Source organism: Sprattus sprattus (genome assembly GCF_963457725.1).
Source record: "Sprattus sprattus genome assembly, chromosome: 8".
NCBI classification, from domain to species: Eukaryota; Metazoa; Chordata; class Actinopteri; order Clupeiformes; family Clupeidae; genus Sprattus; species Sprattus sprattus.
The window spans coordinates 1,287,311-1,314,798 of record NC_137927.1 but is presented as its reverse complement, the minus strand read 5'-3'; the positions used below and the strand labels follow the sequence as shown (position 1 = coordinate 1,314,798).

General features: G+C 39.8%; 1 protein-coding gene across 3 annotated transcripts; it reads left to right on the top strand.

Annotated features, from left to right (window-relative positions):
• Nucleotides 1-37: 37 nt before the first annotated feature.
• ogfod1 (2-oxoglutarate and iron-dependent oxygenase domain containing 1) lies at nt 38-27,012 on the top strand. Of its 3 annotated transcripts, XM_080843447.1 has the most exons (14): nt 38-273; nt 1,170-1,202; nt 7,471-7,616; nt 9,968-10,014; nt 10,174-10,274; nt 10,465-10,581; nt 11,600-11,691; nt 12,640-12,768; nt 12,899-13,012; nt 19,563-19,642; nt 20,892-21,148; nt 22,984-23,109; nt 25,083-25,141; nt 26,624-27,012. In XM_080843447.1, exons 1-14 carry the CDS (start codon nt 120-122, stop codon nt 26,780-26,782), a joined length of 1,614 nt encoding a protein of 537 aa, XP_080699573.1. In that variant the 5' UTR covers nt 38-119; the 3' UTR covers nt 26,783-27,012. The 3 variants fall into 3 exon arrangements, with proteins under 3 accessions (XP_080699573.1, XP_080699574.1, XP_080699575.1); XM_080843448.1 differs by lacking the exon at nt 1,170-1,202; XM_080843449.1 differs by lacking the exon at nt 1,170-1,202 and having other exon boundaries at nt 186-301.
• The last annotated feature ends 476 nt before the right edge of the window (nt 27,013-27,488 follow it).

Below are 27,488 nucleotides of genomic sequence, written 5' to 3'. Positions count from 1 at the left end.
AGGAATGACGGCCATATTGAACGTGTCGCTGGTTACACGCACGTTAGTATTCGTGAATTAACTAAAGGACGAGTTTACTTCTGTATAGTAGTGTTTGCCAGCAGTCTCTGTTTGTAGGAATGAGTTGCAAACGCAAACAAAATGTCCGAACATTACCTGACGATATGAAAAAGGAGAAACGCTGGCATGTTGATATCAACAACTCTCTTCTCAACGCCACAACCAAGACAGCTTTGCAGGGAGCATGGAGGGACCGCACGAGTTACAGACACGGTCAGTGACCGAACCATGATAAACACAGGTAAAGCGAGTCGACTGTCAGATAGATGCCAGTTAGACAGCTTTAGTGACTGAACGATAGTGGCAGAGCGAAGCAATGCAAAACACTTAGGTCGATACGTATTTACCCCTGAAATGATATCGACGTTTTACACGATTTGACATCAATCTCCATAGTTCGATACAGTTTGCAGCTCTTTCACAATTCAGTAAGTTTTTTTTTAAATAAAAAAAAACATTGACTGTCATTAAGTATTCGTCAAAGCTGCAGTAGGTAACTTTTAAACCGGACAGACAGTGCGACCTTCTGTCGCGAAATTGGAACGTAGAACTACTCACTGCATGAAACTCACTCTGCTTACTCATACTAGTCCCTTGGCTGTACTCAGAAAAGCATTTGATGTTGGAGTCAACAGAATTATTTTAAAGGGGGGGTGCATATCACGACAGGCCTATTTTCACACCGGTCAGAATAAGCACCCCCCCCCCCCCCTCCCCTTTTAAAATAATTCTGTTGATCCGATCATCAAATGCTTTTCAGAGTACAGACATGGGACTAGTACGAGTAAGCAGAGTGAGTTTCATGCATGTGACACCTTCCTAGTAGAATTGAACAGGGGGGTGCTTATTCTGACTGGTGTGAAAATAGGCCTGTCGTGATATGCACCCCCCCTTTAAAAGAATTATATTGATCCGATCATCAAATGCTTTTCAGAGTACAGACATGGGACTAGTATGAGTAAGCACAGTGAGTTTTATGCATGTGACACCTTCCTAGTAGAATTGAACAGGGGGGTGCTTATTCTGACTAGTGTGAAAATAGGCCTGTCGTGATATGCACCCCCCCCTTTAAAATAATAATGTTGATCCGATCATCAAATGCTTTTCAGAGTACAGACATGGGACTAGTATGAGTAAGCACAGTGAGTTTCATGCATGTGACACCTTCCTAGTAGAATTGAACAGGGGGTGCTTATTCTGCATGGTATGAAATTGGCCTGTCGTGATATGCACCCCCCCCCCCCCCCCCCCCCCCCCCCTAAAAGAATTCTGTTGATCCGATCATCAAATGCTTTTCAGAGTACAGACATGGGACTACTATGAGTAAGCAGAGTACTGTATCATACTGTATCTTATACTATCTCATTATGTATACCACTGCCATTCATATGCACATATTCTGCACTTTCTGCTTATTTGCACTTCCTGTTAGATACTAAACTGCATTTCGTTATTTAGTCTTGTGAAACACCGTGTCAAATTCATTCAACTTGCTCATTCAAAATTACATTAATTCATTTTGTAGTCATGGCTGGGGTAGGCTATATATTTCCACAGAACAAAAAGGTGTTCTTTTGCGTTCGCTATTATCCGAGGCTTTTGGAAGAAAAACATCGGTTGTTTGTACTCTTTAGAACAGTTCTAAAGACTGTAATCACTTGTGTTCTTCTCTTCCATCTCTTTCACAAATAATGAAATCGGTAGTATAGTATTTTTCCATGCGTTTATTTAGGCGAACTGCTTTCCTTTCCGATCAAGCGAGTGGTGCGTCAAGGGGGTGCATAGAAAAACATCGGTTGTTTGTACTCTTTAGAACAGTTCTAAAGACTGTAATCACTTGTGTTCTTCTCTTCCATCTCTTTCACAAATAATGAAATCGAAGTATAGTTTTTTTCCCCTGCGTTTGTTTAGGCGAACTGCGAGTGGTGCGTCAAGGGGGTGCATATTCTGACGGGGGTGCTGAATCGGGTACAACACCGGCTTCACCATAGACATATAGAAAATCGTCGCGGCCATTTTGGGAGAGGACTCAGTGACGTAATTTGCGCCTGTCACAAACGCAAGTTGCCGGGAGCAGCTGGGGTTTTTTCTTAACAAAAATCACGATAACCTTTTCCACCTCGCAACCGATTTCACGGAGTCATTTCTATATTCATGGGTTTATGATCGTATCCCCCAGAAGATTTGTCTCCATGTTACTTTGAATTCTCGCTACTTAATCTACAGTCTTGCACCCACAGCTCGTGCATCTTGAAAATACTGAGTGGATAACTGAACTACCGGAATAGTGCTTCTTTAGGTACTGTGTTTTGACCATAATTGAGAGAAATAGCATTCAAATCAAACAGTGAGAAACTGGCAGTCAGTACGTTTTTTATAGTTAAAACCTGCTGCTCTATATTGCTGTAGCAGAAAAATATACATAGGCTATCTCAATATATTTAGTTTATCTCAAAAATAAATACCGTCATATATATATATATAATGACTCAGTGCCTATACCTCAAAGTATGAATACCATAATATTTCAATAGTGTCATTCTAATACACATACCAGTCCTGGTTGCTGCTTTCTAAAATAAAAGAACAAAGAACTTTAAAACAACTTGAAGAGGTGTACATATCGCACAGTGTAATACACACACACACACACACAAACATTTTCAGCAAAGCTTGACGAATCGTTAGTGATGCACCTACTTTTTGGAGATGCGTTGGGAAACTGAAGACTGATGGTTTAGTTCCATCCCTGAGCATCCTCCGAGAGCAACTTCTCCCAACCATCCAGGAACAGTTTGGTGATGAACAATGCCTTTTCCAGCATGATGGAGCACCTTGCCATAAGGCAAAAGTGATAACTAAGTGGCTCGGGGTACAAAACATTGATATTTTGAGTCCATTGGCCAGGAAACTCCCCAGACCTTAAGCCCATTGAGAACTTGTGGTCAATCCTCAAGAGGCGGGTGGACAAACAAAAAAAAACTATCTCTGACAAACTCCAAGCATTGATTATGCAAGAATGGGTTGCCATCAGTCAAGATGTGGCCCAGAAGTTAATTGACAGCAAGCCAGTCTGCATCGGGAAAAGCTGTCAGTGTGTCTGGGATGAAGCAGTTTGTCCGGGCTGACATCGGCACAGATGATGTGTTTCTCCTCAAGGAGCACATTCAGGACACACAGTTCGGCATTGACAACCACCACTCTGAACTGTTGTCATTGGTTGTGTAGACCTACGTTCCACAAAATCAGGCTGCACCACATAGCCAAACTCAAAACACTGAAATTACAGAGTGGCAACAGCAGGAAAAGGCTGAGCAAAACCATACTTTTTAAAGGGTTTTAGCTTATATGTACAAATATATATATATATATATATTTTTTTGGTATTAAATTATTATATTATATTTAAGCAATAAGGTTCGAGAGGCAGTACTGTATCGTCAATAATGTACTTGTTCGAGGGAGTTGTTAGGCCCGACGCGCAGCACTCGAACAAGTACATTATTGACGATACAGTACTGCCTCGAGTACCTTATTGCTTTTATAACACGGTTGCCAGCGACTTTATAAATATTAAGTACAATTAAAGTAAACCGTAAGCTGCCTTTCAGCACAAAAAAAGTTGTAGACACCAAACGTTGTGTATCGCATTTCAGTAGCCAAGAGAAAATAGTCCTCCTTTGTGTGGCTGTTGCTATGCAACAGACAAATAGCATTGGGAACTTCACGTCTGTTAGCCTAGCACAAAAGCTACGTGTGTTTCAATGGGTTTTTGGTCTAAACGTTTGCAGTCACCTACAAATAATATTCGAGACTTTCAGTAAAGACTCACAATACTCTGCAACATTCGTGTAGCACAGAAACAACGAACCGAGTCAATTTAGACATATAAAAAGTCGTGTAGATAGCTTCACATGAAACATTCCCCACTACATTAGCCACAACACGCCGCCATCTTGGTTAGATTTTTTTTTTTTGAGTGCGCACTGATATGGAACGCTCAGGTAGATGAAAACAGGTTGTACAGTTACTATATCGTTGATTAAGGCACACCCCGGAACTCACTCTCAGAATGGTGGATTCCATCTACCCGTGTTATAATTGATATTACTATATGTGTATTAGAATAAAACTTCTGTATCAGAAGTGTTTGTTTGTGAAATTACCTTTTATTGTCAAATAATGTTACAAATATAAATATATGAGTCATTATATTATACTATGGTATTTATATATATTTATATTACATTTTATATTACATTTTATATTACTATATGTGTACTAGAATGACACTATTGAAATATTATGGTATTCATACTTTGAGGTATAGGCAATATTTTACTGCTATACAAATACAGAAAGCAGCAAGTGTTTGTTTACCTTAGTCTTCTGTATCATTGCACTATATATATACAGCCGCGGAAAAAATTAAGAGACCACTTCAAAATTATCAGTTTCTCTGGTTTTACTATTTATTGGTATGTGTTAAAGTAAAATGTACATTTTAGTTTTATTCTATAACCTACTGGCAACATTCCTACCAAATGTCAAATAAAAATATTGTCGTTTAGATAATTTATTTGCAGAAAAATGACAATTGGTCAAAATAGCAAAAAAGATGCAGTGTCTTCAGATCTCGAATAATGCAAAGAAAACAAGCTCATATTCATTTTTAAACTACACAATACAAATGCTTTAACTTAGGAAGAGTTCAGAAATCAATATTTGGTGGAATAACCTTGATTTAAAATCACAACTTTCATGTGTCTTGGCATGCTCTCCACCAGTCTTTCACATTGCCGTTGGGTGACTTTATGCTACTCCTGGCGCAAGAATTCAAGCAGCTCGGCTTCTTTTCATGGCTTGTGACCATCCATCTTCCTCTTGATAACATTTCAGAGTTTTTTTTATGGGATTCAGGTCTCGAAATTGGGCTGGCCATGACAGGGTCCTGATCTGGTGATACTCCATCCACACCTTTACTGGCCTGGCTGTTTGGCATGGAGCATTGCCCTGCTGGAAAAAACACTTCTCAGAGTTGGGGAACATTGTCAGAGCAAAAGGAAGCAAGTTTTTATTCCGGGACAACGTTGTACTTTGCCTGGCTGAGGTTTGTAAAAGACCATAAGGATTGAACCAAAGCGGACTGGAGGGTCTCCTAGTTCGTCTTCTCTGATGAGTCCAATTTTCAGCTTTGCCAAACACATGGTCGTCTGATGGTTAGACGGAGACCTGGAGAGGCCTACAAGCCACAGATACTTGCTGTGAAATTGGACTCATCAGAGAAGACGAACTAGGAGACCCTCCAGTCGGCTTTGGTTCAATCCTTATGGTCTTTTACAAACCTCAGCCAGGCAAAGTACAACGTTGTCTCGGAAGAAAAACTTGCTTCCTTTGGCTCTGACAATGTTCCCCAACTCTGAGAAGTGTTTTTTCCAGCAGGGCAATGCTCCATGCCACACAGCCAGGCCAGTAAAGGTGTGGATGGAGTATCACCAGATCAGGACCCTGTCATGGCCAGCCCAATTTCGAGACCTGAATCCCATAAAAAAAACTCTGAAATGTGATCAAGAGGAAGATGGATGGTCACAAGCCATGAAAAGAAGCCGAGCTGCTTGAATTCTTGCGCCAGGAGTAGCATAAAGTCACCCAACGGCAATGTGAAAGACTGGTGGAGAGCATGCCAAGACACATGAAAGTTGTGATTCTAAATCAAGGTTATTCCACCAAATATTGATTTCTGAACTCTTCCTAAGTTAAAGCATTTGTATTGTGTAGTTTAAAAATGAATATGAGCTTGTTTTCTTTGCATTATTCGAGATCTGAAGACACTGCATCTTTTTTGCTATTTTGACCAATTGTCAATTTTCTGCAAATAAATGATCTAAATGACAATATTTTTATTTGAAATTTGGTAGGAATGTTGCCAGTAGGTTATAGAATAAAACTAAAATGTACATTTTACTTTAACACATACCAATAAATAGTAAAACCAGAGAAACTGATAATTTTGAAGTGGTCTCTTAATTTTTTCCGCGGCTGTATATAACCTATGGTATTTATATTAGAGATAAACTAAATATATTGAGATAGCTTATGTACATTTTTCTGCTATAGCAATATAGAGCAGCAGGTGTTTTGATGCTTGTTTACCATTGTCTTTTTGTAGGCTACTGTTTCTTTTTTAATTTACTGTTTATTGTTGAATAACTATAAAAAAACGTACTGACTGCCAGTTTCTCACTGTTTGATTTGAAGGCTATTTCTCTCAATTATGGTCAAAACACAGTAGCCTACCTAAAGAAGCACTATTCCGGTAGTTCAGTTATCCACTCAGTATTTGCAAGATGCACGAGCTGTGGGTGCAAGACTGTAGATTAAGTAGCGAGAATTCAAAGTAACATGGAGACAAATCTTCTGGGGGATACGATCATAAACCCATGAATATAGAAATGACTCCGTGAAATCGGTTGCGAGGTGGAAAAGGTTATCGTGATTTTTGTTCAGAAAAAACCCCAGCTGCTACCGGCAACTTGCGTTAGTGACAGGCGCAAATTACGTCACTGAGCCCTCTCCCAAAATGGCCGCGACGATTTTCGCCGCGGCAATGGGCTGAAGCAGTCAAGGGGGCGTCTATCTATATATGTCTATGAGTTTACCAGCATAGCAAAAATGGTGACGGAGGAAGAGACACGAAAAGCTATCGGAGAAGTTGTCGCAACTCTCGAGAAAATCAGAAATTTAAAAGGAGAACTAGAGGATTGTCTTGTAAATTTTATGATTGGAAAGGACGTTGTAGCTTTTCTCCCAACTGGCTTTGGGAAGAGTTTAATCTACCAGATGGTCCCGTTAGTGAATGCTTTAATCCCGTCATTACCAAACGTTGCTGATTGGTTAAGGGAACTCCAATGATTTTAAACCTCAAGATAAGCACCCGCCCATCTCGGAAACGAAAATGCATTGGCTTTTGCCAGACTGAATGACGGAAAGAAATGGAGTCACAGGCTGGTGATGGCCAGGCTAGCCCACTGCAGCTTTAACTTGAGAATGTGCATTTACCCCATAAGTTGTCACCTTGTATTAGTAAACAAATAAGAATTTGTATTTAATTGTGAACATTTTTGACATTACAACCCTTTCCTGTGATAGCCTAAATGCAGGATGCTACATAACCGTAGTTGATCAAACTTTTAACCTTTCTTTATTGTTTTTACCTTAATAACAAAGTAACAAATCAATGCAACTGCAGTCTAGTCATCAGACAGTAGATCACTCATTCCTTGTTCAGTTCCTTCTTGGCATTTAGCTAAATGTATTTGACCCTGTTAACATTATGCTGAATGGGATATGACAGAAGAATACCACTGCAAAGTATGAATAAATATGTTGTCTTATTTTGTGTGCATTCAGGTAATGTAGAGTTGGACTGCAAACCATTCCCTCATTGTGTGATTAATCAGTTCCTGCTCACTGAAGAGTTTGTGTCCAGCCTGGAGGAGGAGCTGTCCCAGCTGAGCTTCCACAGCAAGAGTAACGATCTCTACAAATTCAAACAGGTATGATCACATATTACATACACACTCTTAAGGTCAAACATCACACAAAGTCATTCATATTTCAGAGTCAATATTTAATATTTCAAATAGATATGCAACCTCTGCTCTGATTGGCTAACACCTTCAAACGTGGACTTTAAACGTGAAATCTACAGCCTTCCCACAAAGAAAAATAAAACATTACATTAACGATGACTGGAAGTAACCTATCAATATAACATTACAATAACGCTGCCTTGAAATAACCCAACAATCCAATATTTGCTCTCAAGCATGAGTCCTACTAGCCTGGCCATTACCAGCCTGTGACTCCATTTCATTCCGTCTTTCAGCCTGGGCCAACCCAATGCATTTTGGTTTCCGAGATGGGCGGGTGCTTATCTTGAGGTTTAAAATCATTGGAGTTCCCTTAACCAATCAGCAACGTTTAGTAAGCATTCGGTAGATTAAACTCTTCCCAAAGCCAGTTGGGAGAAGAGCTACGACGTCCTTTCCAATCATAAAACTTACAAGAAAATACTCTTGTTCTCCTTGTAATTTTCTGATGTTCTCGAGAGTTGAGACAACTTTTCCGGTAGCTTTTCGTGTCTTTTCCTCCAAGGCGAGTTTTGCGTCACAGCTCTGAACTGTTCGCTGATTGGTCCTGCAAAATTTTGAGTTCTGGAGACGATTGTCAATGGGGTTGGGCCAGACTGAGTATGAGCTTGAAATCAATTCAGGCGGAAATACGTAGGCTGGTGTCACCAGGCTAGAGTCCTACTCCACTTTGACTCAAAAAAACATGGCATAGCCTTGATGTAGCAGTTTCATTGCATTTGCAAAACGGAAGTTTACATTTCCTAGATGGCCTGTATTGGTATTGAATGTTTTAAGGGGGCCCTTGCGGTTGTAGTATAGATTGAGTAAAGTACTCTTAGCAACACACACAACATGCTTGCTTCAAGCAGTGTTATTTCCTCTAGCTTCCAGCATTCTTTTGCTCTGTTCTCAAGCACATCTATTCACCCCGCAAACTATTCCAAGTAGTATGCTCAGTTCTAGGAAAACAGAATACACACCTTATCATAATGGAATAAAGTCTTTGGGTTGTCTTTGGGGAAGTGGTTTGGGTACATGGCAGGAAGAGGGGACACCTGGGGTCTATCAGGCCACGCTTGAAAAGCGTAGGGGAGACAATCACATGGCTGATACATGAGATAAATGTACACGATACACAAACATAACATACATTATATACAGTACCAGTCAAAACTTTGGACACATTTTCTCATTCAATGTTTTTTCTTTATTTTTATTATTTTCTACATTGTAGATTAATATTGAAGACATCTAAACTATGAAAGAACACTCCTGGAATTATGTCGAAAACAACAAGGTCTTATCAAGCCAACACACCGGTTCTTTTATCGTGTGGAATACTGAGTGTGAATGAAAAAAACATTGTTATATCCCATGTTGTTTTTACTTGATACATTAATGAGATTCATATGTGAAAGAGGGAGAGAGACCCATTCCACCTGGCAGAGTACAGATTGTGGGTTACTAACTTCCAGGCGGAAAAATGTATTAACCGCAGGGCTTCAGAAGTTTGACAAAATCAATGTACAAACCGTGATTAATAGTTGGGAACAGTACTACAGTACAGTACAAATTACAGTAATACTTAGCTCACTGTCCTAGCATATGTCACTGTCTATGTTAAATCTGATTGTTATTTTATGTTTCCTTAGATCAGGGGTGTCAAACTCAAATACACAGAGGGCTGAAATAAAAAAAATGGGTGTAAGTCGAGGGCCGGACCGTGGGGCAAGCACTCCCTAAATTGACGTATGTTACCAACGCGGGGACAGTGCATTGCGGGACTTGCAGTATTTGTGGTGCGTTCGACATACCAGCGGCAGCAGCAGACAAGCTCTGATAGATAAATAGATGGAAACTTTATTAATCCTGAGGGAAAATTAGGCAAACCAAATGAAATGTCACCGTTGCTCATTCAAATCAATGGAACTTTTTTGCAACACTCTGAGGAGCTGGAGGGCCAGATTAAACGGCTTGTCGGGCCTGATCAGGCCCGCGGGCCTTGAGTTTGACACATGTGCCTTAGATTAACTGATTCTAATAGATAAGAGAACATTTTCAGCCACATTATGAGTGAACAGAATATTTTTTTGTCCTGGCTACAGGATATCTACTTTTTTGCATGGAATTTGAGAGCTCAAAAATAAAACTTAACTGACATGCTCAAAGGTGTGAAATGATTGTTGTGAGTGTGACAGCCAACAATATTCAATCAAAATGCGAACATTGGCATAGAATGTGTTCCACAGTTTGAGTTTCTCTGTTCCCTCCAGTCAGATGATTTGAAGATCAGGGTGGAGCCATGTATCACAGAGTTGAGGTGTGTTTGTGCATTACAATTCTTATATTTGTCATATCCTTATGCTTGCTGTTTGTAATTTCTTATATTCGTCATGTTCTTATAATTGCTGTTTGTAAATTATTACATTTGTCATATTTTTTACGCTTGCTGTTTGTAACTTTTTGTATGCGTTGTTAGGTCAGTATTGTTTGGCCAATTCCGCTCCTGGTTAAGTGAGCTATTGGATGTGGAGCTGGAGCCAACAGTGGACATTTCCTGTGCCAAGTATGAACACACAGGTCAATAAACCCACAAGTTTCTTATTCTTCTGTATTCCTAAATGTCTTCTTCCATACATACCTACCATATCTTCCATTCCTTTATGTTGCTGCTTTTTATTTGCCTTTTGGCACCTCAGTGTAACGCCCCTCACTCTATTCCACCTACCGTCTCCCACTCACTCCCATCTGTCGTTCCCTCTCTTTGTAGATGTCCTGTTGTGCCATGATGATGAGCTGGAAGGCAGGAGAGTGGCCTTTATCCTATACTTGGTGCCACCATGGGACCTTGGTGATGGTGGAACATTAGACCTCTTCAGCACTGATGGTGGGTATTAGTGGATGTATACCTTAGGGCCTTGCACTCAAGGGTCTGGTTTGATTTGATGGTTGTCTTCTCCATTCACTAAAGTATTTACCTGCAGGGTATCCACCAAGGCTAGAAATGACAATAAAAGACGCTATTTTATTTGATGAGTGATGTTATTTGACTGAATGTAAATGCAACAGAGGAGACACCCCTCTGCTCTGAACACCAAAGGGATAATCCCAGTCTCTCTAATCCCAGTCTCTCTAGCACACCCCTCTGCTCTGAACACCAAAGGGATAATCCAAGTCACTCTAATCCCAGTCTCTCTAATCCCAGTCTCTCTAATCCCAGTCTCTCTTGCACACCCCTCTGCTCTGAACACCATAGGGCTAATCCCAGTCACTTAAATCCCAGTCTCTCTAGCACACCCCTCTGCTCTGAACACTATAGGGCTAATCCTAGTCTTTCTAGCACACCCCTCTGCTCTGAACACCAAAGGGCTAATCCCAATCACTCTATTTTACCTTTGACACTACTAAGTGGGCTGTCTTGCATGACCCCCCTTAAACTCCCACTATCTTGTGTTAACGTTCAGTTTAGGGTCTATGCACCAAGTCTTGTCATGGACTTCGTATTGTTTTTATTCAGTTACATTTCTTTAATGTTTTTGGTAGCTGTGCAAAATTAAAATGTATTTAAAAAAAAAAAATGTGGTGCCCCAGTTGCTGCTCTGACTCCACATGCGTTTGACATCTCCAATAGCTCAAATTGTATTGGATTTGGCTGAAGTTATAGCTGGAAATAAATAATCTTCTCTATGATGTCCAGTGAATTTGAACTTGAACTGTGTTCCAGAATTCATATAGCTATAAAATTTAAACAGAACGGGGAATGTTTCTGAAATGCGTATTGCAATTTTTTTTTAAACAGGCTTGATGCTAGAGATTCTTGACATTTTTATAAATTATCATATTGGAAGAAGTTCCACAAGTATCTCTGTGTGCTTAATTATTTTCTGTGTGTGTATGTGTTGCAGAGCAGGGGCACCCATCGTGTGTAGTGAAGTCCCTTCTGCCAAGCAGGAACACACTGGTCTTCTTTGAGGTGTCGCCTGTGTCCTTCCATCAGGTATCTATCTCTTCTTACTAGGGATGCACCGATACCACTTTTTTACAAACCGATACGAGTATTTTTATTTGTGTACTTGCCGATACCGAGTACCGATACTTCTCAGATTTGGTCTCCATGAAAGTGCAATTAATTTGGAGGCAGATTTTATTTTATCCACTGCAGTGGTCCCTTAAAAAAGGGGGGGGGGGGGTCCACATATAAAATGTGTTGAAATTCCTACACCCTTCACCTGATTTGGATGTAAATACCCTCAAATTAAAGCTGAAAGTCTGCACTTAAAGCACATTTTGATTGTTTCATTTCAATCCCATTGTGAAATCCTATGTGGTGTTGTACAGAGCCAAAATGATGAAAATTGGGTCCATGTCAAAATATTTATGGACCTAACTGTATTTCATACAAAATCAACCATTTCCAATTACTGTAGTCTTTCACAACATTGTCAATGTCAGCATTATATTTCTGATTCATTTTAGGTTATTTGAAAAGAGAAAGTGTGATTTCTCTTTCAAACACAAGGAAATGTATCGGTGCCTGTGGAATATAATACACAGTTTTATATTATAGTAACACAATATGGTGCATTCTGGAGTTGATCTTTTCCACAAGCTTTGACCAGCAGTTTTAATCAAAGACATGTTTAACTAGAGCCTTAACAATGTTATTTTCATTTAAAATAATAGGATATCATTTAGAAAAACAATGAAATGTCATGGTGATTGCAAACTTTTGAGTAGGAGTATGAGGTGGTTTGCTTTCCTTGATTCTGAACATTACTGTACACAAGTACTGAGGGATTCTGTTTAGTCAGTAATGTGTAGTTGATTCTGTTAAGTCAGTAATGTGTAGTTGATTCTGTTTAGTCAGTAATGTGTAGTTGCTGTGCCCTGATGTCTAGCCCTGCAGGTCACTTCTGTTCATGTTCATGTCCATGTGGTGTCTCAGGTGTCAGAGGTGTTGTCGTCTGAAAAGTGTCGCCTGTCTCTGAGTGGCTGGTTTCATGGCTCTTCTCTTCCAAGATTCCCCCAGACCACGGACCCTCCTGCCTCTCGTCACAAACACTTCCCCAGTGATGTACGTGGAAACAGTAGATTATCTAATCTAATCTTTAAAGTTCTGTCCAGTTGTGTGTTTGTGCTTTGGAATGGTACCAGGCTAGGCCTATTGCAGTGGGCCTATTGTAATTGTGTGTTTGTCTTTGTAGGAGAAAATATTGTACAAGTGGATCAATCAGGAGTACCTGAATGATCGTTACCAGATTCAAGTCCACCAGGAGTTTCAGGAGAGTTCGGAAATTCGTTTACCAAACTTTTTACAGGTATTTCCGAACACCTCAAAGGAACAGCATTATACATGATTTAAAGATACACAGACATGTTCAGTATCACATGAAGGAGAGTGTTAATATTCAGTATCACATGAAGGAGAGTGTTAATATTCATTATTATATGGCAAAGACAGTTTGAGCATTCTGATTGGCTAATGGATAGTCATGCCAGCCGCGTATTGCCCTCCCCAGCGGTCAATACGGATCCGTATTGCCCTCCAGTGACGTCATCTTAAAAATGAGCGATACCATGCAATGTTCCCTCTAAGCTGTGCGCCCGCACAGGCCAGTCGAAGAGGCCGCGCAATACATTTTTCAGACTGCATAAACGATTTTTTTTTAGGGTTTAAAAATCTGAGCATCAAAGGGGATGTAGGCTAGGTAATAAACATTTAAAATACTGATATGTCTGACAACCAAGCCGGATGTGCGTTAGAATGTTTACATACAATATTTCCTTTAGCTCTCTTGCCGGTCTCTGCTCCAGCAGTTATAGGCTACCATGGCGAAAAGAAAGGCAGAGCAGGTGCCCCAGAAAAAGGTCTTCCTAACGTCTAGACATGAGCGGCTAGATGAAATAGTCCAAACTGGCTCAGGTAGGATAAAACTTTCAGACATATTTACATATGCTCGGAGGCAAACGCGAAAAGAGTTCCATGCAGTACCATGCAGTGAACAAAAGTGACATTATTCTGTTTGTCCTTAAAGTTTGTACGCACTTGGATGCCCGCTTCCCTGAGCTGAGTGGGCTGCCTTTGAGCCGGACACGTTGGATCGTGCAGTTAGTAAATTTGATCATTGGCTGAATGACGTGACCAATCTGGCGAAAAGGTTCGAAGCGCTTCTGGAGGAAGCATAATATGCGGTCCCGGGACGCATTTGTCGAATTCAAGTTCATGGTTATTGAAAAAAGGTGGTCGCTGAAAAGTGAGCATTTTTCAGATCTGGTACAACTTCGACATTTGTGGCACATTCCAAGCATTTAGCGCCGACTGTGCACGCGGTTTCAGTTTAATGAATGCCACTAAGACAAAATCGTGAGGCGAGAAGATTTGAGGTAGAAATTTCCAATATTTTCAATTAAACCTATTAGGCCCTATTCAAAGTGATCTTGATAACTGCAACAACATTTTGACATATGTTAAGTCAGAAAGGTGTGTCTTCCATAGGCCTGCAGACAAGATGAGCCAAACAGCCAGATAGGCCTAGCTCCCTCAATGTAATTCGAATTACTTGTTTTGTAGCTTAGTTTGTTGCAAACCACTCCAGTTATTACATTTTTTATAAAGGCTACCTTTAGGAAAAAATACACCGTAATTACTATATTTATTGTAAGTCACTGCATTAGCATTTTCCTTTCCATGAAGTTCTACTTAAATGTTGTACCTGCTGAAAAATGACTAAACACCTTGGATACTTTTATTTTGTGTATATATACAGTCCCGCTCAGCAGTATTGGCACCCCTAGTGAATATGAGCAAACAGGCTATGAAAAAATATGTCTTTGCTGTTTATCCTCTTGGTCTTCCACTCAAAATATTCATAAAAATCTTACCTTTTCATTGAGGTGAAATAATTGAGAGAAAAAGTTTTTTTTTTTTCATTAAATAAATATTATTCTTCAAAACATGTGTGCTCAGGTATTGGAACCCCTTAATTAAAGGTTTTGTGCAGCCTCCCTTTGCCAAGATAACAGCTCTGAGTCTTCTCCTATAATGTGTGATGAGGTTGGTGAACACATGGCACGGGATCTGACACCATTCTTACATACAGTATCTCTCCAGGTCCTTCAGATTCTGAGGTCAACGCTTGTACACTCGGCTTCAGCTCATCCCACAGATTTTCTTTGGGGTTTAGGTCGGGGGACTGTGATGGCCATGGCAAAACCTTTATTCTGCGGCCGGTGAACCATTTTTGTGTTGATTTTGAGGTATGCTTCGGATCATTGTCCTGCTGGAAGGTCCAACCATGGCCCATTTTAAGCTTACTAGAGGGGGCTGTTAGGTTTTCATTTAATATCTGCTGGTATTTGATCGAGTCCATGATACCATGTATCCTATCAAGATGTCCAGTAGGGGTGTGTTCAAAATATCGATACGGGGATACATCGTCGCGGGCCTCTTTACGATGCGTGTATCGATACGGAGGCGTCAGTATCGATACTTCACGTGTAAAAAAAAAAAAAAAATAAATAATTTTTTTTTTTTTTTTTTTTTTTTTGTCTGTTTCTTTGTACAGCGTCTACTTGGTTCATGTGCCTGCCTGCATACTTTGCCCATCATCCAGTTGATGGTATAATTTGAAAGCAGAGTTTCTGTAGAATCCACATGAGGTGAGAAATATGTTATGATGTACTGTCAAGGAGTTACAGGCAATTTTTTTTTGTTATAAGCCTAAAATATCGGGATACGTATCGTATACGTACGTATCGCATGTATCGCGATACATATCGTATCGCGACCCCTGTATCGGGATGCGTATCGTATCGCGAGGTGGTTGGCGATACCCACCCCTAATGTCCAGGGCCTTTGGAAGAAAAACAGCCCCACAACATCAAAGATCGGCCACCATACTTCACAGTAGGTATGGGGTGCTTTTCTGTATGGCTATCTTTCTGTCTACGCCAAACCCACCTTTGTTGTTTTTGCCAAAAAGCTTTATTTTGGTCTCATCTGACCATTTAACTCAGTCCCATTGAAAGTCTGACTTCCATTGGGCAAACTGTAGGCACTCTAGTTTGTTGTTGATTGACAGCAGAGGCTTTTTTCTGGCCACCCTTCAAAACAACCTGTGGTGATGTAGGTGGCGTCTGATGGTAGTTTTGGAGACTTTTTTAAAACCAAGACTCAACTAATGTCTGCAATTCTCCAGCTGTGATCCTTGGAGATTATTTTGCCAGTTGAACCATCCTCCTCACGGTGCGTGGGGTCAATGTACACACGTCCTCTTTCAGGCTGATTCTTAACATCACCTGACGCTTAAAAGTTTTTTATTATTTCCATGATAGGGGAAATGGGTATTTTCAACTGGTACGAGATTTTCTTGTGTCCATTTCTTGATTTGTGCAGCTCTACAACTTTTAATTGCACATCGTCACTGTGTTCATGGGTCTTTCCCATTGTGATGAATGACTAATGGAATTTGGCCTGTGTCATCTCATATTTGTACATCAGTGGAACAGGAAGTCATGGTTAACCTCTTAACGGTGAACTTAAAAATGTAAAACATGACTGGAAATATACTTCAGTTAGATTTCAATTATAAGATTTTTCTAGGGGTGCCAATAATAGTGGTACACATGTTTTTGTAAAAAATATTTATTTAATCTCAACCGTTGTTTTCTCTTACAATAATTTAACTTCAATGTAAAGGTAAGATTTTTGTGAATATTTTGAGTGAAACACCACACCAAGAGGATAAACAGCACAGACATATTTTTTCATACCCTGTTTGCTCATATTCACTAGGGGTGCCAATACTGCTGAGCGGGACTGTATATCATTATCATTCATAACCAGTAGTGTTGCACCGATACCAGTATCGGATAGGGCCCCGATACAGCACTAAAATGGTGGTATCGGTATCGGCGAGTACCAACAAATAGTGCAGATACTTTTTTTTTTTTTTTTTTTTTATCAATGGTTTGGTCCACAAACAAAACAAACACACAAAGAAACAATACAGGGAAAGAAAAAAAAAAAAAGAACTGACCAAACTTTAACTCTATTGTGTTCAAAATCAGAAAAGCCACTGTGCTGCTCAGTAAGGTAAACCATCAATTATAGAGGACTAGTCCTCAGTTATGTCTGAAGTGCTGAAACTGTCAAGAAATGTAATTTGACTTTCTTACTGTTACACTAGTATTATACATGGGACCAAACCATTGATTAAAAAAAAATATTTTTCAAATTTCAAACAGTGGTATCGGTATGGTATCGGTATCGGCCGATACTGCACAGCCAGGTATCGGTATCGGTATCGGAGCCAAAAAATGGCATCGGTGCAACACTAATAACCAGTGAACCAGTCATAACCTCCCTAAACCTTATTTATTTTCAACCAAAGATCCTTTAAGTTCAACTAAACTGACTGGTAAAACACCATCATTAAAATGTTCCAAAGTCCAGCCATTATAAAGGATATTGAATAACAAGAGCAATCCGAGATTTCTGACCTCCAGCAAGGGTTGACGTTGATAGTAAAGCAAGATCTAAAACGTTCATCTGAACAATAGCCCAAAGTCTACATTCATTGTAAATTTCATTAAAATCCGGTCATTGGTTTTCGAGAAATGTCACTTTAGGTGTGAAAACAAAGATCCAGATCCGGATCATCCTGAAATGTTAATGGGGATGTCCCAGGACCAAGATCCACCTCTTGTGAAAATTTCAGAAAGATCCGCCCAGTAGTTTCTGAGAAATCTTGTCCACAGACAGACAGACAGACAGACAAACAGACGGACAAATAAATAAATAAATTAACGGACCCGATCGCATAACCTCCTTGCTGGAGGTAAACATCAACCTTGTAGACATATTGATGCATTTGCTGTCATCTCTTTGGAAACCTATGGCTAACGCAGGCTCGTGGTCATTTTCGTAAGGTCGCGTGGTTTACGAATTGCTCACAGTGCTGATATGTGCGCTCAGAATAAAAAATATTTGCTCAGTGCTGAAAAAAATTAGAGAGAACATTGATACCATGTATCAAGTACTAAACATTACATCCTTGAAAATTAGCGATATTACAGACAGTAATAGACATCGACAGCCATGAGCATGTAATGTTCAGTACTGATAGAAACAGGACTCCTATTATGAAATTATCTGAGAACAGGAAACCAGTTGAATGTCGTGGTATATATATATATACTATAGTTTGAATCACTTGTGTTAAACTGTAAATTAAAGCCATTTAAGCTGAGCCCTGTTGTCTGTTTTCTATTGATCATTGTACCTTGAAGTTAGCAAGTCATTGTTTGCTAGGTAACACCTGAACTACACTGTGTCGTGAGAAGTCTTGAGAGCTGTACAAAACGACATGTTTTCTATTTACAATTACCATTTATTTTCAAAATGAAAAGATCTTAAATGCCATATAATAAACAACTTACTAACCATGAAGGAGAGTGTTAATATTCAGTATCACATGAAGGAGAGCGTTAATATTCAGGAAGGAGAGTGTTAATATTCAGTATCACATGAAGGAGAGTGTTAATATTCATTATCACATCAGGGAAGGAGAGTGTTAATATTCAGAATCACACCAAGGAGAGAGTTGTTAGTTCATGGATTATGTGTTCAATGAACATAACACTCGCTTTTGAAACGTGCAATGTGCATTACAGGAGCCAAATTAGACCCTTTCATTAGAACCCTCCAATTATTACTGATATTCAAAACTTCTAGCCTTGGAGTGAAGCATAGCTTTGGAGGATTCTGAGGGGTAGGCTACTGTAGATATCTGTGGTAGTACAAGTATATTTCGCTGTGCTGAAGCTATTTGGTGCATGCAACACTAAACACTTTGACTTTTGATATGATCAGATTCCATTCTGCATTATTAGTTTGGGGTATGTTGTCACAGAGTTCATTCTTCTCACCCTGTCTAAAGCCCCTGACACACCGAGCCAACAGTCGGCCAATGTGGGGCCCGTTGGTGAGCGTCTGCAGCCCTAGTCTTTGCGGTGTGTCGTGCACGTCGACACAAGTCAGTAGACACTAGTCGGGCCCCTTTTGGCTGCTTCTCTCCTTATTTTTCAGCTCCGCCTCTTCCTTTCTTTTTCCACAAGCAAAAGACCCAGGGCTGACGATGCCAGTGCCATTTGCAACTTCTTATCAGACATATTCTCAATTAGAAGTAGCTATATTACGAAATGCTGCTTTGTTTAAGATTTGGTATGGAGAGTTATTTCCTCTCACTAGTTGGTAGTTGGCTGTTGTCTTTGCGGAGTGTTCAAGTGCAACCTTGTGGCCCCAACACAGCAGTGTGAGGAATGCCAACAGTTGAGACAAGAGAAAATGTGTCATTTCAGACACACTTGCATCAGTTATTTAAAGATGTTAGACAGCCAGAACTGATAGACAGAGTCTACAGGTATCCTCTTTTTAGAAGGCTAATGTTTGGCTTTTCACCATATCAAGCAGAATAGATAGATGTTAAACTTACAAAGCCAGGCTTGCTGCCATATATCCTTGGACAGACGCTGACTGTGGCAGGTGCTCTTTCTCTCCAGCCAATCTAGCACATGCATTCTGGTCTTGTCCTCAGCTTGACCACCACTGCCATTTTGTGGCGAGGGTCTTGGGGTGACATTGAGACCTTCCCTGCTTATGGCCAGAAATATGCCTGAATCATGGACTTTACCTTCATCCGATTTCATTCCATATTACTGGTTGTTCGTACTCAAGATTGAAGGTCATAAGTGGGTTTTGCACTGAGCAGAATTCATCATATGACTGTCACAATGTCATCAAGCTTGTTTAGGATTATAACATCATTTTTGACATTTTGTTCATCTCTCAATCATTTCCATTTTCAGAAGGAGAGGTTTCTGGAAGTGAGAGCCGCTCTGAAGTCTGCTGAGATTCAGTGGGTGACCAAAGGTCCTGCCAACAAGAGGTGAGACATTAAGTGATCACCTTTCTTTGTGTGCCTTCATTTACCAGTGCTGTGCTTGGTGGGTGCTAGTGGACATTCCATTTTGAGTAAACACTCCTATGCCACCCCAACAAAATGTGTTTTGTTCATTCATATGCTTATCTTACATGACCTAAGTAAATACCCCAACTCTAGCAGTGGATAGTAGCAGTTTTGATTTATCAACCATAGATATTTCGTCTGGTTCTTATTGTTACTATCCCAACCAAGTTTCCAACCAAGGTCAACTAGGCTAATGATAGCTCTTCAGGTAATGTAGTGATGATCTTCCTTAACACACACTCACACACAAACTGCACCAAAACATTATTATGGTAATGTCATTTCTTAAAATTGTATTATTATTCCAGTAGGCTTATTTTAGCAAATTGAAAAAAAAAAAGATTTTAGCTGACAGGCCAATATCTTTTTCAGTGTGGCACAGATGCTGATTGGAGCTGCCTTTTTCACTGGCAAAATGAGTAGCTGAAGCATGTGATGCTAGGATATTTCTCAAGATTCTCCTCTCCTGGAGTAGTGTAGGGAGGAAGATCCACCCAAAGGGTCAGCAAAACAAGCTTTGAAAGATTATGTGGCATGTTAGGCTAATATAAATAGCCAATCTTAATTATTGCGAATAAGATTTTAGTTCTATTCTCCTTACAAAGTGCAAATCATTTTTTTCTAACTGTATATATTTGAAAAGTAACGGTTCAGAGTTTCTGGGGGTGTTATTTTTATGTCTGTAGGACAAAAACTTCCCACAAGACCACAATACTACCCATGGGACAACGTTGTCAACATTCCCTGTTATTCCCTGATTTGAATTACAAATTATTCTATCTGAGGGGATCCACAAGATGAAATTGTTCTCACCTGTGTTGGTTGCCACGGTATCATTCCAGTAGACATTTTTCAGCACAGGTCCAACTGCAAATGCTAAATGCACCTTAATCTACAGGAAAAATTATTTAATATGCAGACAAAAAGGGCTGATTGGTTTTTGATGCATAATTCTAGTGAAGTATGTATACGGGGCAAATGAGTTAGTCACCTGTTGGTTAAATTTAGTTCTCAATGTTGAAATATCCATTTGACACACATTGCATCTGTATCTAGCACCAGTTTAACATTATTATAAATATGTGCTGATAGAATCGAACAAAGTTGTTTGGGCCCTGACTTCTTGTTTTTAAATGAGCTGATTATTGAAATGAATGTATTTGTTTAGGCGCTATGAATATGCTGAACATTCTTCACTGCCACCATGTGTCCAAGAGTGTTGGGAGCTCTTCTCCTCTGAGGCGCTCTTCCTCCTGCTGTCCAACTTCTCTGGATTGAAGCTACACCAACTGGCCAAAGACAATGAGAGTAGTGATGATGATGACGATGATGACGATGATGACGATGATGATGATGGAGTAGATGAAGAAGGAACCGAGAGAAGACGAAAAGATCGTGAGGACAAGGAAGGAGAAAAGAAAAAAGGTGTGTGTGTGTGTGTGTGTGTGTGTGTGTGTGTGTGTGTGTGTGTGTGTGTGTGTGTGTGTGTGCTTTGTAATCCAAAATGAATCATGCAAAAGAAAAGTTAAAGCAGCAGTGTAAAACTCTGCTTATAGTAGCTTCTGCTTTAGCAGGAACTGCTCTATTAACAAATTAGTAATTTGCTGATTCATTCATGAGTTTAAGCAGAATTAAACCTAGAATGCATGCAAGAATGCAAATATTTTCATTACATTTACATGAGTCTGTGACCTCAATTGACACTGACCTGTAAATTACCCCATAATTGATTTATAAAGGGAAATGACAACACTCAAAGCTTGTCACACACAGCTCTCTTAGAACATGTACACATCCTTAGCATTTTCAGCGTCAACGTCATCGATGACGTCGACTTATTGCGGCAGCCCTAGCGGTGTTAGATCTATTCATGGCGTGTTGTTTCTCAGAGAAGTTATTTCGATTATCTCTATACAAAAGCCAAACATGTTTAATTAATATTGCTCCAAAATATTGGGGAAATATCGGTTATCAGCCATCGTGAGCCGTTAGATATCAAAATCGGTATTGGGCCTAAAAAATGCAAAATCAGTTTTAATATTAGACTCTGTGCTGTTAAATATACATTGAAGTCAACTGGGTGGGATCCCTTGCCATGCAGCATGATCGCTGTGTTGAAAGCTGAAGTTGTGACCATATTGAGCCTTCAGACAAAATGTTTGCAAGAATTCCTGTTTGCTAGGTTATTGAAACCTTAATCGTTTAGCCTTCTTGCATTACGGTTAGCTCTTGGTGTGGCCAGTCTGAAAATGACAAGTATAATGCGTGTGCCACCTTGAGACTTAGCACACAGATATGCATGCTTACCCATCAGGTAAATACTGTTTTATGTGGAGAAAAGTTCTCAGCACTGTTTGAGTGCAAAACTACATTAGTATTTTGTGACATAGCAGAGGAGTTGACTGGCCTCAAGTCTGTATTGTGACCTTCACTGACCTCAGGTCTGTAGTGTGACCTTCACTGACCTCAGGTCTGTAGTGTGATGGCCACCTTCACTGACCTCAGGTCTGTAGTGTGACCTTCACTGACCTCAGGTCTATAGTGTGATGGCCACCTTCACTGACCTCAGGTCTGTAGTGTGATGGCCACCTTCACTGCTCTCTTCATTGGATGAAAGGAAGCTTTGAGAAAAGCTCGGCTATTTTGTATTTGTATGAGTCAGGTTGCTGCATTTGACGTAGCACTACTAAACCGAGTTGAAACCATGCCGGAACATGTGCCGGGTGGGTAAAAGAATGCATCCATGTTCTTTTCTTTCTGACCAATAAAAACCAAATTAATGCAGGCAAATGAAATGTGGGACTTTTTGGCAGTATTCCAGATGTGGGACAAAAGGTTAAAATGCTGTACAGTACAATTCAAGGCAGGACATTCACCTGCTCATCCTAATCAACAAACATATTTGTCAAGTTTCTCCCTTTGATAAATCAGGGTCTCACACATAGACCACCATCACCAACGGCATAATAGCTCATCCCTTGACTCACTTCATCATTTCACACTTATTTTCTCTTTGTGACGGGATGTTGGATGTGTCTGATGGGAAACAAACTAATTCTGTTCAAATATAATGTTGCTGAATTGAAAACACAGAATAAGCGGTTACATGAGGTGGCTTGTAATACTTTTGAGCTAGTGTATAGATTCCTGGTGTATTTTTTCTGATTGTGTGTGTGTGTGTGTGTGTGTGTGTGTGTGTGTGTGTGTGTGTGTGTGTGTGTGTGTGTGTGTGTGTGTGTGTGTGTGTTTGTGTGTAACAGATGGCACCACAGCTGCCTATGTGGGTGAGGTGAGGAGGTGGAGGAAGGGCTCGTACACCCTACTGCATGACTCTGAGAACAGCAGGGAGTTTGGTCTGGACCTGCTTCTGTCACTTGGATGTTCAGGTAACATTACACCTACTGAACATTATTACAGGATTCATGTCTGCATACGTGTGTTTAACAGTGTTCACTTTCTGAACATTATTACAGGATTCATGTCTGCATATGTGTGTGTGACAGTGTTCACTTCTGTCTGTGCATATGAATGTGTGTTTGACAGTGTTTACTTCTGTCTGTGCATATGAATGTGTGTTTGACAGTGTTCACTTCTGTCTGGGCATATGAATGTGTGACAGTGTTCACTTGTATGTGTGCATATGTGTGTGTGTGACAGTGTTCACTTCTGTGTGTTAATATGTGTGTTTGACAGTGTTCACTTCAGTGTGTTAATATGTGTGTGTGCGACAGTGTTCACTTCTATGTGTTAATATTAGGGCTGGGCAAGTTAACGCGTTAATCTCGCGTTAATCCATCTGCCATTTAACGCCGACAATTATTTTAACGCTCGTTAACGCAGGTTTTATTATTTATTTTATTATTCTAAAAGTCTGTTGCTTTCCGGCTTTTATTTTGTAAATGACTAGTGGCTGCTGTGGAACCGGAAAAGGAAATAATTCGCGGTTAAAGACCTGAAACGTGTAGTCCGGTACAGAGATTTTACATGGTACTACTAATGCGGGTGCAACACACCACAATGGTAATCTCACTTAAACATATCGGGTAAACACATTAGAGTTAGGCTACTAATAGAGACACCACAGTACCGAAAACATCCATTATCACACGCTCACTAGTAGACTAACTAACATCCATGTTGCCAACTACACATTTTACACATAACATTCACACACGCAAGGCATTCTGGGAAGCACACACACGCCAATGTCGCAAATGCAGGGCTCCCTTTCATTCATTCAACACTGCTCTACATGCAATGTTAGCCAATCAAAATTAAAAGAAGACCTAAGTTCACCTTTCTAATAAATCTTATTATATCATATATCTAATAAAGTTCTCAGACCTGATGTCAGATGTTAAAGTTTCGGCAACTGTTGAAATGCAATTCCATGCGATTTTCTGCAAAATAAAGAACGACATTAACCTTGATCTTTCAGTTTCTTTGTTGTTGTTTGGTAGGCCTACTTAATCTTTCATGAAATTGTATCACAATCTCTACTGCGAATCTAGCACAAGGCAGTGTTTTGAATGAGTTCTCTATATTTTCCATTTAGGTTCCATGGCAATATGGATTCACTGTCGTTTTTTCTTTTCTTCCGCGGGTTGGGTCGGGTTTGATTAATTATCAGTGCATATTTTTGCGGGCTGGGCGTTCAGATCTCCTCACGGGTTGGGTTGGGGCGGGTGTAAAAAAAAAACCTGACCGGCGCATCACTAATGGCCAGGGTAGAAGGGTTTCATCGATATAATGCACTGTAACTCCGAGGTAATTGTGGTTACCGAGTTTGCTGTTGGTTGAGTTAATCTGATTTAACTGTCAATCTTGCTCATAGCCTACTGCAGGACTTTACAAAGGGAAAATTATGTTAGAAAATTAAAAAAATTCTTTACAATTATAAATACAGAACTTCCTTCTATGTTTGCTGTGTCTGGTTTACGTAAATGTAATCACATTTTTGGTGCTTCACCACCCTCTAACATTAATTCAGTGGCAATAAGCTTTAGTTTTGTGTTTGATACAATTGTTTAAATTGAAATTAACACCAATTATTTATTTTATTTAACTGCTACTATATACAAATGCTGATGTTAAGTGTTTGTTTGCACAACCAATGGAATGGCACTTCAGTTCATATGGCAGTACATTTAATATATCGCTATACGCTACTTTTTAACTCATTTTTCGGAATTTGCGTATAAAAATGCGATTAATCGTGAATAATCAGGGAAATAATGCGATTAATCGTGAATAAAAATTGTAATCGTTGCCCAGCCCTAGTTAATATGTGTGTGTGTGACGGTGTTCACTTCTGTGTGCATATGTGTGTGTGACAGTGTTCCCTTCTATGTGTCCCTAGGCTGGCAGCCAGCTTCAGGGGGGTTCACTTCCTATATTGCACATGGAGAAGACGAGGAGGTTGGTGTACTTGCCCTGAACACTCAGAATACACATGCACAAATATCACCTGCCTCATCTCAGTATTGCCTTAATTTCACACATCATAGCCTTTTTACTATAGCACTATAGTCACTAAAGCAGTCTATCCTCATTTATTGTTGCTTCATTATTCGAGGTGGGTGAGCCATCATCCATTGGTGAACCTCTCTCTCCTATTGGAGGATTGTCAATCAATATATACATTTCATCAGTGTCTGGACATTTTTTCGATCTTTGCCTTCAACATTCAAGTATGTGATTCATGAGAGTGGGACTATCCAATAATGTCTCGTTCTCCGTAAGCTTAAGTCTGATCCCGTCCTCCAAAGCCTTCACTGTGTCTTCAGCAGTGTCAGTGAATGAGGGTGACCGTTAGTACTTTAAAACCAACTAATTAGCAATATTACGTAATCCATGCATTTCCTCTATACTTTTGTCTAAAAATACTTGAAATGTAAACGTTTCAACACTAAATCATTTCTCCAGGGATGACACCCCTGAAACCCTAGTTGTCATTTTCTCCCACAAAACCTAAATGCTCATTGAATGCCTAACCATAAAAGCCACAGTCTGCCACTGCATGTTATGCAGGGATGAAGGCAATATGTTGGAGTGTAATTAGTGAAACACAAAGTCTATGTGTACGTGTGGCCTGAGGATGAATAGGAGATGAAAGCAATACTATTACAGAGAAACGCTTTTAGCCAGCGCCGAGCAGCGTGACTCAGTCAGAACTCATTTCGGTTTGAAACCCACCTACCTTTGCTTTCCTCATGTTTCTGTCATAGTATGACCTCTACACACTCTTTGCAATATGATGCATCCTGACCATATTATTTTAGATGATCAGTTGCATGTTTTTGTGCTTCACTCTTGGTTTGGTTTGTTGTTAGTTTGAGTCTCATTGGGCTTTTTCTTACCTCTCATGCAGGGTGAATAACATGGCACCACAAAGAATAGTCTTGTTCAGTTTGTCACTTCATACATTTGAAAGAGGGTGGTTTGTACAGATAAATATTAGATATTAAATATTACAGATTTAAACATTTCCTTTAGCTGAGTTATTTGTAAGGTTTTCAGTGCATCATTGTTGTGTTGATTTGTTGGTTCATGAGAACTCTGGCAGATTTACACCCCACATTTCCCTGTAAAACATGTTCAGTTCAGTTCTAACTTGAGGGTTTCTACTGGTGGTTGTTTTTAAAGTGACTGTAGTGTGTATAATTAGTGCAGATATTCGGACAACAACTAACGTATCTAATGTGCCCTTTGTTGTTCTTGGCTAATTTAGCTATCTGTTGGCTGGCACTTACTGATGCTTGCTTGCTAGCTAGCAATGCAAAACATGAGAAGAACTCTGCATGTATCAGGATAACAACATAAGATATATCCCAGCGTAAATTAAACTTTTGGTACTGTTGATGTAATATTAGCGTGTCATTGTGTGTTTTGTTTTTGCAGCTTTTGACTGTGAATCCTGAGGAGAACTCTCTGGCACTGGTCTACAGGGACACGGACACTCTTAAGTTTGTCAAATATGTCAATGACGGAAGCTCCTCCCACAACCACAAAGAGACACCTGGAACCTTCTATGACTTCTCCTTTGTTTATTATGAGTAAATTTGATGTTGAAATAATTTGATTGTTTATCATTTCAAAGGTATTCCCTGTCCCCTGGTCTGCAGATGAATGTGCTAGTAAGGCACAAAGTATCAGAATTGGGTCCATACAAACACCCCCCATCTTATTTGTTCTTAATCTAGCTCCATACAGCTTCATCTATCTCCATCATTTCATTTAATGTCTACATTATGTCGTATTCAAACTAGGTAGACATACTGCATACTGGACTCAGACACCAATTGCCATATTGTAACATTACACATAAAAGCAAAGCCCACTATTCCAGTTGTAAAATATCTGTAACATTTTACATAAAACTATCCCAAACCATCCCAAAATACAACTTAAGTTGTCCTGAAGTTAATGCTGGCCATCCCATTTTAATAAGAAATGAATCTATATAATCTACAAACTGCTTTGATAATTAAAAGTGATGTAGCATTGATAGCACACAATAGAAATAATGCACAGCTGGACACCGCTGGGAACGGCAACCTTATGAACAAATCCGACAGGTGGAAATTGGTTGTGTGTATGTTGTCGGTATGATATAGTTAGCTAGGCTAGCTCCATGATATAGCATAGGCAGCAGGGGCGGACTGGGACAAAAAATCGGCCCGGGCATTTTGAACCAGACCGGCCCACTAAAGTCGATAACACACCTTTTCAGTCTTTTTGGTCTCTTTAATGTCTACACCAACCA

Excerpts from the sequence above, each read along its gene's own strand:
- ogfod1 (XM_080843447.1), top strand. The coding sequence starts at position 120 with ATGAGTTGCAAACGCAAACAAAATGTCCGAACATTACCTGACGATATG. Across the intron at positions 274-1,169 it reads CCGCACGAGTTACAGACACG|AGTACAGACATGGGACTAGT; the intron begins GTCAGTGACCGA and ends AATGCTTTTCAG. Across the intron at positions 1,203-7,470 it reads GACTAGTATGAGTAAGCACA|GTAATGTAGAGTTGGACTGC; the intron begins GTGAGTTTCATG and ends GTGTGCATTCAG.